Source organism: Chionomys nivalis, chromosome 22 (genome assembly GCF_950005125.1).
Source record: "Chionomys nivalis chromosome 22, mChiNiv1.1, whole genome shotgun sequence".
In the NCBI taxonomy this organism is placed as follows: Eukaryota; Metazoa; Chordata; class Mammalia; order Rodentia; family Cricetidae; genus Chionomys; species Chionomys nivalis.
This window is the reverse complement of record NC_080107.1, coordinates 26,521,412-26,536,647: the sequence shown is the minus strand read 5'-3', so window position 1 is coordinate 26,536,647 and position 15,236 is coordinate 26,521,412. Positions and strand designations below refer to the sequence as shown.

General features: G+C 39.9%; 1 protein-coding gene across 1 annotated transcript in view; it reads right to left on the bottom strand.

Annotated features, from left to right (window-relative positions):
• Stam2 (signal transducing adaptor molecule 2) overlaps positions 1–15,236 on the bottom strand; it is a 49,052-nt gene that overhangs the window by 20,121 nt on the left and 13,695 nt on the right. Inside the window, exons 2-7 of the mRNA XM_057755571.1 lie at positions 6,535–6,619; positions 5,644–5,719; positions 5,443–5,541; positions 4,176–4,322; positions 2,497–2,566; positions 1,633–1,819 (exon numbers count right to left, since the gene is read on the bottom strand). Of these exons, the coding sequence (XP_057611554.1) occupies positions 1,633–1,819; positions 2,497–2,566; positions 4,176–4,322; positions 5,443–5,541; positions 5,644–5,719; positions 6,535–6,619 (664 nt within the window). The remainder of the gene's footprint in view (positions 1–1,632; positions 1,820–2,496; positions 2,567–4,175; positions 4,323–5,442; positions 5,542–5,643; positions 5,720–6,534; positions 6,620–15,236) is intronic.

The following is a 15,236-nucleotide window of genomic DNA, read 5'->3' as shown; positions in this document are numbered from 1 at the left end:
TGCAGTGATATCCCAATCATCTCCATTTCTTTGTTTGTTTCTTTCTTTCTTTCTTTTTGTTTTTCAAAACAGGGTTTTTCTGTGTAGCTCTAGCTATCCTGGAATTGGTTCTGCATACCATACTGGCCTTGAAATCACAGAAATCTGCCTACCTCTGCCTCCCAGGTACTGGGACTAAAGGTGTGCACTACCACATCCAGCTCTAATCTTTTTCTTAAAGTTTCTTTTTTACTTTTTAATCAACCCTTCCATTTAATGCTCAGACTCCTTTAAGTATCTTACAAACTTTTTCAAAGTCAACCCAAGGAGCTAGGGATACAACACAGTAGCAAAACACTACTCTGACTAGATGAGGCCTGGCTTCAGTCTTTGGCAATGAAAAACATGGAACAACAAAAAAAAATTGCCATTAAGATTCATCTGAAGTAAAGTGGTCCCTGAGCAAGCCTCCTAAAGCACAAATCTACACCAAATGTAAACTGATTCTCTATGGCCTGAGTCATGGTATCACCAGGTACTGTCCTGCATATCAATGTCTACACAGTTATTTTAACTCCCTTACTTAAGTTTCACAAAAACAGAACTGTGTCCTCATTCATTTTTTATTATAAATTGTCTATTACATAACATTTTCTCTATAAATACTTACAGCAGCAAAGCAAAACCATATGTATCTATCCACTTAAAAATAGGCTAGACTAGGGCCAGCAAGATGGCTCAGCAGGTTAAAGTCAAGCATGACAGCTTGAGTTCGATCCCAGAACCCACATGGTAGAAGGTTGCTTCTTGCAAACTGTACTGACTTCCACGTGCACACAGTGGTGGTAAATGGGGGGGGCACATACACATTTATGCATGCATGCACACAAATAAATTTACTTAAAAATGAAAACTACCTATCTTTCCTTGACTAGTATATCCTCAATGTGTTATTTAGAATGGAAAGCAGGTACATGTGCCAACTCTGTTCACAGCAACTCTGTTCACAGCTGTCTGGTCTCACTGCTGCAAAGTTTCGTCAACTTGAAAGAGCTATTACATTTATTTATCTATTTGTGCATGTGTGCGGGAAGGTCAGGGGACAGCCTACAAGAGGCAGTTCTCCCTCCAGCATGTGGGCCCAAAAGACTAAACTCAGGTCATAAGACTAGAGCTCCGACCACTGAGCCAGCTCAGCAGACCAGGTCACCTTGTCTTAAAAGTAAAGCTCACACACACACACACACACACACGTCTGCACTCTCTACAACCTCAACATTTGTGACACTGAGACTGGAGGCCTTAGAGACCAGGACGGCCTAGGCTACCCAGTGAGAACCTGTCTCAAAAGACAAAAAACAAACCAAAGAACGGAATTTAGGCTCAAGACAGATCAATCTATTTTTTTCCTTAAAATTTTAAAAGATAAAGGAATTGTGGGAGGAATAGAGCAGCTGTATGTGAAGACTTTTGATGGAGCGTGACTTTCGAAGGCTCTCATCAAGGTTCTCATTACCTAGTCTATTCTCCAAGAAACGAGTAAGAGAAGACTGGATTATCTGACTAAAAGTAAAAACCTAAATACTCCTGGTTCTCAGCTAAAGATACTATACTGTTTTCAGAATGTTCCACAAATAAACATATAAAACATACCTGTCATCCAAAATGGTAATAATCTCACCATGTTTAAAGGTGAGCTCATTGTCCTCAACAGCTTCAAAGTCATATAAAGCTCTGACTCTCCGCGCAGTCTTATTATTTAACTGAATGTCTACAGGCGGATACAAAGACTTTGTCTCTGCATGCTGCTGCTTCTGCTCTTGCAATGACAGTTCAATAGCTAGTTGGAAAAAATAAATAGGAAACATATCCAGAATTAATTGTAACATCTAAAGATGTTTTAAAATATTAGATAACAATTTTATACTTAGCAATAAATCAAGCAAGCATTTTCATTTTATCGAGACAGGGTCTCATCTAGCCTTGAACTCCCTAAGTAGCTGAGAGTGGCCTTTAACTCCTGGCACTCATCTCCACCTAGCAAATGCTGGGACTCTAGGCATATGCCATCAAGCCTGTCCAAACAAATGCTAAGTGGTTAAATTCATGAGGGGACAGGGACACATAACATTTTTAAAATAACATTTCTGCTCATGCCTTATTATCACAGCCTGTAATATACAGCAGCTATTATTTTTATAGCAAACAGATTGTGACATTATAATATGGGTAGCTTTCCATATAGGACAAACCACGAACATATTTCTGTGCTTGAGTCATAACTTTGGCATTAAGAAAAGGTGAAATGTAACTCTCTGAAGGTAGAACATTAAATATATGTTACTGAAAAATAAAATGAGTTAGATTCATCTTGTGTCATGTCACTGGTTTTTAAGACCCTACAGCTTTAGATTTGAGGTAGAACTAAGTCTATAGTCTTTTTTTAATTTTTCTTTCAGGAAAATATCTTGGTAAAGCTATTTTGAGCAGCACAAATTATTGCATTTTATCACTTACCTTTAGCTATGTCCTCATCTTCTTTGTTTTTGTTCAATGATGCACCGTTTTTGGCAGCAGCCGCGACAGTCTGCAAGCGTATGAGTAAAATGAGCACAACTATCCTTTCAAAGAAGCACAAGCTCTATAATTACATGCAATGCTAATTAAAACACTGATAATACTGAAAACTCAGCTCCATTTAAAAGTGAGGTTCTTTATGATCATTTAAGCAATTGTTTTAAACATTAACACTAAACATCAGTTTTCAAGAAAACATTATAAACACACAAGATGACTAATATTTTACATCAATCTAAGTATCTGACAGAACTGGGCATAAAGGAAGTACCGACGATTTTTAGAGAACGAACAGATACCACTTCCTGGCCTCAACTGCTGAAGGTCTCTTATTCAGGGAGAGGCACTCAGGAGCTAGCTACTAGCTCAGAGCTCTGACAGGAAAAGAATACCCATGGTTGGAGAGGAGCAACCTTGCAGACTCAGCAGAAGACTGGAGAGGGTCCTGTTGAATTTGATGGCACCTAAGACAGGTGTCCAGGACTCTGGACATCAACAGTTCTTTAACACCCATTTTTGAGAATGGCATGCAGAAGGACAGACTGCCTGCTCTTTATGACTCACCGGAATACTTAGCCACCCTTACCTCTGCAGATGGGTCCCAGTCTTGCAGCTCCACCGAGCACATTAGTATGTCAACCCCAGCATGCTCACTTGTTAACAGGCCACACTTAACTCCACGAATCTGTTCACAGCAGCCCTTCCCACCATCTCTTCTATTTCCACTCTACCTAACACAACACATTCAAATCTCAAAATTCTTCCTCTCTATGTCATCACTGTCTGAATCTGTAGTCCTGCTTTCTTCTTGGGGCTAAGACAGCATCTAGTCTTCATCCATCAGTCAGTAGTAATTTGTTCTACGTATATGGCCTTCTTTCAAATTTACCATAAATTCTTCTTAAACATTTAACTTGTGGGTTGAGGGTGCATGTGTGTTAGTGTGTTAGGTCAGAAGATAACTTTGTGAGCTGGTTCTTGTCTTCCATTTTTACATGGGTTTTTGGAACTAAACTCGGGCCATATCAGATATGCCCCCCCCCCAAAAAAAAGCAAGCATTTTTGCCCGTGGATCATCTCTCTAGCACCTTATCATTATTTCTTAAACATAAGGTTGACCGGAACACCCTACATTTCTCACAAGATTCCAGACTTTAGAGGAGCACTAGCTATATTATTTGTATTTTTACTTCTGAAATTTCTGATATGTAGAAGAAAATTATTGAAAAACAAGATGTCTACTAAACGTATACTACATAAGTACTACAATAAGTAGGCTCTCAGGGGATGCAGACAATAAGATATTCCTTGCTAAGAGCAAGATGGCTCAGCAGGTGTTTACCTGCCGCCCAGTCAGGCGTAAGCCTGATGGGAGTTATATCCTCAGGACCCACACAGCGGAAGGAGGAGACCAACCCCACAAGTCGTCCTCTGACCACCACTCTCCTATCCCTTGCTTTCACACACACACACGCACATGCACACACAAGCATGCACGCGTGCGCGCACACACACGCACACACACACACGCACACCAACCCACATTCCTTGCTGGCTTTTCTATGAGCTCTGCACCTTCACACAGCAGAGGGAAACCACGGTCTGGATGAGCCTCTCACCTGGGACCCTGCTGCAGGAAATGTCACTCCTTCTTCTTTCATAGATTTAATAGTTGCAGCTATCAGACTACATTGGGGGTCCTTCTGAAATTCTTCTGACCATTCCACCATTAGAGATTTCAGTTTCTCACAGACTTTAGGATGAGCCTTTTAAAGTGGCAAAGAAAAAGGAATAAAGCAACCAAAAAAAAATAAAAGATAAACACAAACAAAAAACTCCCATGTAGCTAAAGTAAGGACTTAAGTTAATAAGCGAGCTGGCAAGATGGTTTGGCAGATAAAAGTGCTTGCTGCCAAGCTTGACATCTGAGTTTGACCCCATGGCCACACTGTCAAGGGAGAGAAGCAACTCCCACGGCTGTTCTCTAAGCTCCACAAACACTGTGGTATGAGCACGGGAGCACATGCACACACATACACTCAAAAAATAAATGAAAACAATTGAACTTTATTGACAGAGAATCACCACCGAATTTCTCTGTAAGTATATAAACACCAGCAAAGAGCAGTAAGTTCTGAACTAGCTGAGCCACTGACAGGCCCTTATTCACATTTTCAGATAGAATAGCTTCATGGAAAAACAAATCACCCTTTCAGAATACTTCTTACTCAAAAGACTTCTGTGTACTAAAGGCTATTCGCTCTGTTATCTCAACATTCTCACTATGACATTACGATTTTCACATCAACCTGAGGAATAGTGTTTCAGAGCTTGTGTTGCAGAGAAGGGGCACCCACTCTGCTCTCACATGAAGCTTCCCTTCCTTCACCAACTCCAGTGGAAGTCAGTACAGAACAGTGGCAAAGTCTGGAGTCAAGAGTCACAGGCACCCAGATCTGAATCCCAACTACACCGCTTTCTAGCTGCATGACCCTGACAAAGCCTAGCTTCAAGAATAGTTAAAATAAACAAGGCAGTCTACACAAAAAATGGTCAAAGCAGTGACCGGGCCTGAGCCAAGATGAGCTCATACCAATAACATATACGTGTGTGTGTGTGTGTGTGTGTGTGTGTATGTGTGTATGTATATACATATACATGAAGATGGATACAAAGATGGATACCTTGTATATTCACATATATGCACACACACACGAAAGAAAACAAACAGCCTAGGCGCTATGACTATCAAAAATGAAGGACGAGAAATTTTAACTTATTTAATAGTGCTTTCATTAGTAATGAAACTTTATTACACAGAATTAAAACAATGCACAGTACATTTATTGTATAATGATTTAAACTTCTTTTTTATTTAAAATTTACCTTATTTTTTATCACAGCACGTGCTTCCGTTGCAAAATCACGGGAACATACTTCTAAATGAAATATCTTTCCACAGTTTGCCACACAAGCCCCAAGAAGCTATCAATTAAAATAAAAATGAATACATAAACATCAGATGTTCTGGCTCAGTCACTGAAGTGAAAGCACTTAACAGGGTCAGCTGAAATGGCGTCCACTCACAGTCAATGCCTGCAGAGCGACATGAGGGACTTTATGGTTCACCCGCTTCATTATGGCTTTCAGGCAATCTTTTGCTCTAAAAAAAAAAATGGAGAAAGTTAAGAATTGTTTGAGAGTTTTAATTCAAAATTTAAAAATACGAGGTATTACTAACAGCTTTAAAAATAAAATTCTACAGACATCTTTATCAAATCTCTGTGACTTTGTATACTGTGGCTCACAAATGTTATAAAACTGTATATTCCAATAATAAGAGAAACATCACTTCACCACAAAGCTAGTCAACATAGAGAACTGTACCAGAGATGGCTGTTTCTCCAGACAGACTGAGCTGTCCATCAGCAAACTCTCATCGTGAAAAGAGCTAGCGTGACACGTCATCTTACAAGGCTCCCCACACACGTGAATGTGCTATGGAAGCGGATGCTCGCACACAGCACAACCACCCTCTGCTGGAGAAAACCGGCACAGCTGTGCCTGTACAAAAGCGTTCTTTTTCACAAGTTCGGTCTTATCCTCGTGTTATGTACTATATTTAGAAAGGCTACCTAAAAGTCCACCTCACAGGGAAATCCACCCCCCACCCATGGCCACTGTATTCCTGATTAGCATGCGGCCCTGCTGTCAAAGTCTTTAGCTATCTATATCTGCACCTAAATACTGATCAGGTTTTCAGTCCAATACTGCCTTTGTTTCTCAGGACAAAGTCAATACAAAATCTAGCCCACTGATCTCTTTATTTCTATCTCCCTGAACCAAACAGCTAGTTAAGTAAGCAGTTACAGAGCAGATTTAAATAAAGCTACCATTAAAACCAGCCTGTCAACATCCTTTCAATTTTCCACTGTCTAGACACCAGCTAACCAAGCTGCTTACCCGTGACCATCTTACCCATTGGGAGTGCTTCCAACCCTATCACAGATGTCCATAATCAGACTCCAGTCTTCTGTGGTGTTGTACTCATTCGTGGCTTTTTCTGTAAGATATATTAACATATACCAAATTAGAACATATCTTTAAAACACATTAAGATACCAATGAAGGACAACAGTTAAGAATTTACCTCTTCTCCACTCAAAGGTAGAGAACTACAGAAGAATTTCAGAAAAGAGCACACTTCTACTAACAGTTTTATTTTTGTGTATTTTTGAGGTTTGGGTTTTTGCTTGTTTGCTCTGTTTTGTTTTTAAGCAAGGTCTCTCACTCTGTTACCCAGGCTGGCCTGGAATTCGGGTAATTGGGGATTATGAGCACTCACTATTCTTCATAGGACCTGGGTTCAATCCCCAGCACCCCATGGTGATTCATGACTGTCTATAACTCCAGTTACAGGAAGCACACGATACACAGACATACAAGCAAGCAAAACACTCATACATATAAAATAAATAAATCTAAAGCAAAAAAAAAAATCTTAAGGAAAAAATATTTTTAAAAAGCCTCACCCTGCCAAGAACTGGGATTATAGACATGTGCTGCCAGGGCCAACTTAACTATAATGACGTGAACTATACCAGTCCTAATTTGGAACATAGTTTTTAAAATATATCATCGTACAAGGAAATATGCAACACCTTCCTTTTTATTTCACATTTATTTATCAGAGTGTATGCAAATGTGTACATGTGTGTGGGCATGCATGTGTGTGCAAGCATGTATACCCACTGCTCATGTGTGTAGGTGGGAGTCATTATCTCCCACCATGTGAGTTCCAAGGATTGAACTCAGGTTGCCAGGCTTAGATGCAAGCCTCTTAGATAATCATCTTAATGCATTGAACTGTTCAATTAAATATTATTTTCAATACCAAAGATGGAAATTGATGAGTAAAATACTAAACATAGAAAACTTACACAGTGGAGATTCTGAAAACAACCCATATAAAATGATGTACAGATATATGAGTCTCTTGACATAACGCTTTGTGTGGACCAGAAATGATGATTCAAAAAGAAGCTAAGAATTAGAGGACTTACAATATTTGCATAAAGTTTTTAAAGTATCTTTATGGAAATGAAATTCACTTCATAATATAGTTCATTCATTTAACAATATTAATGTAATTACTTGCTTATGTAACCATCACCACTAATTTTAAAACATTTCATTTTCCCAAAAGAAATCTGTAGTGGGGGCTGGAGAGATGGCTCAGCGGTTGAGAGCACTGGCTGACCTTCCAGAAGATCCAAGTCCAATTCCCAGTACCCACATGGCAGCTCCTGACTGTTTGTAACCTCAGTTCCAGCGAATCTTTTCTGGCTACAAATACAGCAGGTAAAATACTTATATACATAATATAAAAAGATATTAAGAGTTTGGAAACAAAAGAAGCAAACAAACAAAACCAGAAGGAATCTGTAGTCCACTGATAGTCATGTCCATTCTCTCCTATACCAAATTCCTGCCTCTACATCTCTGCCTCTTTGGCCTTTGCACACAGGAGACTTATAAGATGTAGTTCTTGGTGACTTGCTTGTGTTTAGTATGATGCTTTCAAGTTTATCCATGTCAAGCATGTATCTATATTGTTTGCTTTTACAGCAGAGTAACATTCTATTGTACGGATATTCCCATCTTATTCATCTTCTCATCTTTTACTGAATTTGCTTTTTTGGCTAATAGAAAATGAATTTCTGCTATCAGCATTCATGTCTGAGTTTTTCTGTGATAGAGGTTTTCATTCCTCTGTGACACAGCCAACAAAAACCCTGGGTTATATGGCAACTCTGATTTTTAAATATACCTATAATAGCTTACATTTCCACCATTATTAATAAATGAAGGGTTTTTTTTTTCCATTTTTGAGACAGTCCTCATTATACAGCCCAGGCTGATCTCAAACTCACTATACTGTACTAGCTGATCTCAGAGTTAACTGTCCTGCCCCCGTCTCCCAAATGCCAAATTGACTACTTTTTCTTAACCTAAAGTTTTCAAACAGCAAATAAGAAAATAAGTAAGTAAAAGGCAGAAACAAAAAATAAAAACACCATTATCCTCTTCAGGGTTTAATACAGACAGTAAAAGTGAGAAACATGCATAAGAATGATAAAACGTTAAACTAGAGGTCAAACAACCAAAATAGCAGTCTTCTGTTTATTAATTGTATACTGTGTATGTAGCCAGAAGTTTTATTCTCAAAGTCCTTTATGTAATCTGGAATAGTTCATGATGAAAGCAAAGTTGAACTCCCCATCTGACTAAGGACATCTTCAGAAATAATGCCTGAGTCACAGCACTTAACTATATTAACTTTTTTCTGAGACCATCTCAATATGAAGTCCAGGTGACTTCAAACTAATGATTTTCCTACAAAAGCCTCCCCAATGCTGAGATTAAACCAGGAACTGCCACATCCAGGCTGTATAAAATTTTAATAAAATTTCAATATGAAGGGATACAACTTTTTTTTTGCTAGTAACTAAATACAAAAGCTCACAATTTATAAACATTTTATGGGCTGACAGTACAGAACAGAGTTGTAGAGGTCTCGTCTAACATGCTTGAGGCCAAAATGAGAACGATTGATTTTAACGACCTTTTTAATAAATAATTCAAAACTAGCACACACAAACATCCATCCCAGGTGCCACAGTAATAAGCAGGAAGGACAGCAGGGACTCTAGAGTAGGCTTTTTTACAACAAGGAATAATTTCTAGAAGACAAAAGCACCGGGCTTAGAGGGCAGCTTTACTTTGCAAGTAGAAAAGAAAACTACATAGAATACAATTCACCTCAGCTAATCACTGGAACTTTCTTTAAAAAAAACCTGTGACGTGTGCTGATGCAGACCTGTGACCTCAACTCAGGGCAGAAGGCTGGAGGCCAGCCTGGAGTACTCAGGAGTCCCAGGCCAGAGTGAGATGCCTGTTTCAAAAAGCCGAAGCAAGGGCTGCGGACATGGCTCAGTAGTGGAACACTTGCCTAACATGTGCAGGTCCCCAGGGTTGAGCCCCAGCAGCACTGAAGAGCATTAGGTGCATGGGCTTGCTACCGTGAGCCAAGAGCAGACCTCTCCCTGCAGGAATAAGACTCTACAGAGAAGTAAATACTCCGTGGTTCAGGAAAGACTCTGGTAAGATGGTTCAAGAAGAGCTGGCTGCTCTCACACTTACCCACTAGTTATGTTATAAGCAAGAGAAGCATTACAAAGAATGCCATGACTTCTAATACCAGTAGGAGCGTTAAGTGCACTGGCCCCGTGGGCTTGCTACTTCGAGCCCCAGAGGTGAAGAGAACACAGAAAGGGAGGAAGAGACACAAAGTGACACTAATGGCACCCTCTTCCTGGAAACGAAGACCAGCAAAGCATTTGTCATTAGCATCATGAACAGGCTAATGAGAACTTTCCTAAGTTTCCAGTTATAAATAAATTGCCCCATGTTCATAAATATATATCTATATCAACATTTTATTTTTTAAAGTTGTTCTTAACTAAATATTTTTCATGCAATGTATTTTGATCATATTTCCCCTCCCCCAACTCCTTCCAGATCCTTCCACCTCCTTACCCAACCAACTTTATCTCTACCTCTCTCTCTCTCAGAATAATAAAACAAACAAGCAAACAAAAACCCGCAAAACAAGCCAAAGACAAAAAAAAAAGGCCAAAACTGAACAACATCTACAAAAGAAACAAACAAAAAACAAGGAATTTATATATTTTGGCTCCTGGGCATAGGGCCTGCCCTGGAGTGTGGCTGACACACCCAGAGACACTGGAATAAGAAAACTGATTTTCCCATTGCAGGAGGTATCAACAGCAGATAGTGTCTTGGTTACGGGTGGGATCCGTGCCTACTTCCCTGTTCTGGGACTGTCTTATACCATTATTTTAACAGTTGCATAATATACCATTATGCATGTGTGTGCATGTTCAGAAGAGAGCGGGAAGAGAAAGGGGAAGAGAAGGGGGTGAAGCAGATAAATACCAGAGCCCCTAAAAAAGGTAGCGAGAAGTGGCTAGTAAGCCAGGCATGGTGACTCATGCCTATAATTCTAGCACTTGGAGGCTAAAGTTGAAGGGTAAGAGCCAAGATCATCTTGGGCTTCAAAGTGAGTTCCATGCCAATCTGAGGTAGGTAGAGAGTACATGCATAAATAAATGATAAATAAATCAGCAAAGGGTGGCTTAAAATCTATCCAGTACTCCGTGTCTTTGCTATGCAATGGATACTGGTCATATTCATGCCCCACATAAACCAAGTATTAAAATGAAAAGGATTAAAATTTTTTATTTAATTTTACCATTTAAGGTATGGTAGCACTTGTGTATAATTCCAGCACTCTGGAGGCTGAGGCAGGAAGATCACGGTCAGCCTGGGAAATCCTATTTGAAAAAGATCGGTAGGACGTCATACATAGGCCATTCTATGGCTGCTTAAGAGAATAAATGTTACTCTTTGTCTGTTCCTTCTACCTCCTCTTCTACTACAGCAGGATTTCCTGTTCTCTATCATCATTTCTAGCACATCAAACAGTACCTAAGGGCTGCAGCAGATATCAACACCATCCCGTGAATGAACGAGTGCTATGCTGGATGCTCTTCTATGATGCTACAACGTGTTACACAGCTGCAGACGAGAACACAAACTCAAAGAGCTTTAAAGATAACGCCCAACTGGCCCTAGCGGAATCCTAGATTACCCTGAGCTTTACTGGTGAGCAAACACTCAGAGCACTTAAGACAGAGCTTCAGGGGCTGGAGAGATGGCTCAGCGGTTAAGAGCACTGCGTGCTCTTCCAGAGGTCCTGAGTTCAATTCCCAGCAACCACATGGTGGCTCACAACCATCTGTAATGGGGGTCTGGTGCCCTCTTCTGGCCTGCAGGCATACATACAGACAGAATATTGTATACATAATAAATAAATAAAATTTAAAAAAAAAAAAGACAGAGCTTCAACAGCAATATCATGTGGCAACAGGGTATCTGTGGCTCCAGGTCTGTTTGTGAACTCATGCAGGTGACAACAGGAGAAGGCAAGGCCTCAGAGAGCAAAGGACTTCTCATGTATGTCCCATTATCCTCAGGGTGAAGACTAAATCACACATACTACAATAGCCTTCCTCTGCCTAAGAGTTTTACTCACCTAAGCATGACAGAACCAACCACTTTTCCTTTTTATAATATGCCCTAAAGTTTGAATTACTTAAAAATTAAATATTTACCTATATTCTCTTTTGTATGTATATTATTTCTTTCTTACATATAAGTCTGACTTATATGTATGCATATTTGTCATATGTATATACATATGACATTGACTTATATGTATATTCGTCATATGCAATTCTGAACCTTATTTAGTATAAAGTATAAGCCAGGAATAGAAATTGTCACAAAATTTGTTAAGCAGCTCCAACATTAAGAATCTGTCCTTTCTCAGGGCCAGGCTGGGTGGTGCACACCTTTAATCCCACCACTTGGGAGGCAAAGGCAGGCAGATCTCTGTGAGTTCAAGGCCAGCCTGATCTACAGAGTGAGTTCCAAAACAAGTTCCAAACCTACAGAGAAACCCTGCCTCGAAAACCAAAAAAAAAAAAAAGTCACCCAATCCCAAAACAATCACACAGAAGCTTAATATTAATTACAAACTGTTTGGCCTATTGCTCAGGCTTATTGCTAACTAGCTCCTACTTTTAGATTAACCCATGTCTATTAATTTATGTATCGCCACATGGCTCTTGGCTTTAGCTGTGATCTAGTACATCTTTCTGCTCCGGCAGCTGGGCTGTCACATCCCCCGACTCTGCCCTTCCTCATCTGAGTTCTCGCTTGATTGTTCCACTTAAACTTATTCTGCCTGGGTATTGGTCAAACAGCTTTTGATATTAATGAGAGGAATACAGATTCACAGAGTACAGAAAGACCATCCCATAGAAGAATCTATCCTTTCTCATTTATCTGAAAAGTTAGCACTATCATTATCTACTTTGTTGACTACCTCTATATATAATACATTTGCTGCTCAATAAATCAATAGATCAAGTTTAACCTGGGATCTAATGCATTCTGCTACAACACAACTTTTCATGATTATTTTTTCATTTTTGGCCATGTGCTACAAACAGGTACAGAGCTTATTCTGATACAGCCCAAAAGCCTACCATAGTACAAAAAAAAAAAAAAAAAAAAAAAAACCCAGAAAGAAAATACTCTTTACTTGATTTGAATCCCAAATGGATAGGAAATGGAAGTATTCTGATTTGAATATTCCATCAGGCCTAGTTTACTCTGTATAAATATAGGACTCACAATTATTCTTTTAAAATGTATAAAATGTGAAGACTTTATAATGGCCTGCCAAAATGGACTTCATTTTCAAGTGAACTAAGTAACATTTAAATTATGTACTTAGGAATATTTTAAACTCCTGGAAAAATTTTAAATATTATAATTAAAAGCCTTTCTTCTCCAGCATGCCACTCTGCCCAGTGCTAGAGCTGCATCTTATATTATCCCAGGTCCAGCGCACAGAGGGAGAGCTCAAAGAGCCCGCCTGGGGACTAAATGCTAACTACCAGAGTTTGGTGGGTGTAATCATAACACTTCATCACCAGGCTTTGATTACTGTACATAGAAAACCTCAAATACGCCATGAAAGAGTGCACAAAGAGTCTAACAATATCCTAAGACCAATCCCCTCAACAACGACAAGGAACAAAGTCTCCTCCACACAGTCCATTATGTTCACAGCATGGACTGGAAAAGCATCCAAGTCTATCCATAAAACTTTTAATACAACAGGCTGTATCGGTAATAGAAAACGAACTGTATAAAAGAAGAGCTTCGCCAAACAACTCATCGTTCAGGCTTCTCCTACTGTTTGAAATGAGAGTCCATTTTGACTGGTCTTCTCTTCCAACAGGACAAAGGATCTGGTAGGAACCTGCTACTCTACCAAACTGCGCTAGAGTAAGACAGAAAGTGAGCCGAGCAGTGTGGGAGATGAGGAATACGCTGTGCAGTTCTGAGGACTCTGAAGGAGCGATGAAGGAGAAATGGGGAGCGAGCCTCATGGTGGCCCCAACTTTGTGCACAAACATGCCAGGCCAAGACTAGCCCCAGTGGAGAAGTCAAGAGACAGGAACTGAGAGAAAAGACCTGGAGCACAGGTCCTCAGGAAGGTGGAGTTCCATGGAATTCAGCAGTGATTTAGCAAAGCATACAGTGTTGGGGCTTGTCTGCCTTTAAATCTGAATGCTCTGTCTCACTCCCGTAATTCCTATGTAACTCGCCCTAAATCCAGTATGGCACGATTTGGAGATGTGGCAAAGCCCCAAGGATGAAGCCCTGGCGCTACAAGGTTAGTGCCCTCTTTTTTTAGAAGAGTCACTGCAGACTAGAAAACTGCTGTCTGGCCGGGCGGTGGTGGCGCACGCCTTTAATCCCAGCACTTGGGAGGCAGAGGCAGGCGGATCTCTGTGAGTTCGAGACCAGCCTGGTCTACAAGAGCTAGTTCCAAGACAGGCTCCAAAACCACAGAGAAACCCTGTCTCGAAAAAACCAAAAAAAAAAAAAGAAAAAAGAAAAAAGAAAACTGCTGTCTGTAGTCTGTAACCCAAGGAGAGCTCTCATCAGACATGGCGCTTTGACGTTGGACTTGCAGTCCCCAGAACTGAGAAACTAATTTCTATTGTCTAAGTTACCCAGACTATGGCATCTTGTTGTGGCAGCCTACCCAATAAGAAAAAGTGAACAGAATACATCATACATTCCCAAAAGGCCACTTCTTAAGAGTCCTTTAGAATCTAAACTTCAAAATCAAAATTATGACCAAGCTAACAAGATCTTCAAGATGGTCTATTGATATAACTACCTGACAGAACAAAAATAAACACAATGTTGAGCATAATATAAGAATAATATAAGAAGGCAGCAGATACATTATGATCACTTCACAGATACAACAGGGGTCAATAAAAGATGTCAGCATAATCCAAAGAAGTAATTATACACATTTCTAAGAACCAAAGCAAAGATGGTTGTAGCACAAATAATAAAAACCCAGAGACAGATATTGACGCTGAAGATCAGAAAAGCAAAGCAGCCATCCACTAGAGATAACTTTTACCTGTACCAAATCTTCAGACCAAAAGGGTGAGATCTTGTCTCCACGAATCCTGAGATCCCACACTCCAGTGAGTTCCTGTCTCTTCCCTTTTATACTCCTTCCTTTGCCTAGCCATATTGCTCCTGCCTCTATTTCCCTAGTGCTGGGATTAAAAGTAATTAAGAATGACTCCCACACACTAGAATTAAAGATGTGAACCACCATCACCTGGATCTGTTTCTGGATCAATCTTGTGTAGCCTAGGGTAGCCTTGAACTCACAGAGATCCATCTGCCTCTGTCTCCCAAGTGTGTGCCACCACTCCCTGGCCTGTATGGCTGTTATAACTAGTGTGGCTGCTTTGCCCTCTGATCTTCAGGAAAGCTTTATTTATTTATTTATTTATTTATTTATTTTATTTTTATTTATTTATTTATTTTTTTTGGTTTTTCGAGGCAGGGTTTCTCTGTAGCTTTGGTGCCTGTCCTGGAACTAGCTCTTGTAGACCAGGCTGGCCTCGAACTCAGAGATCCGCCTG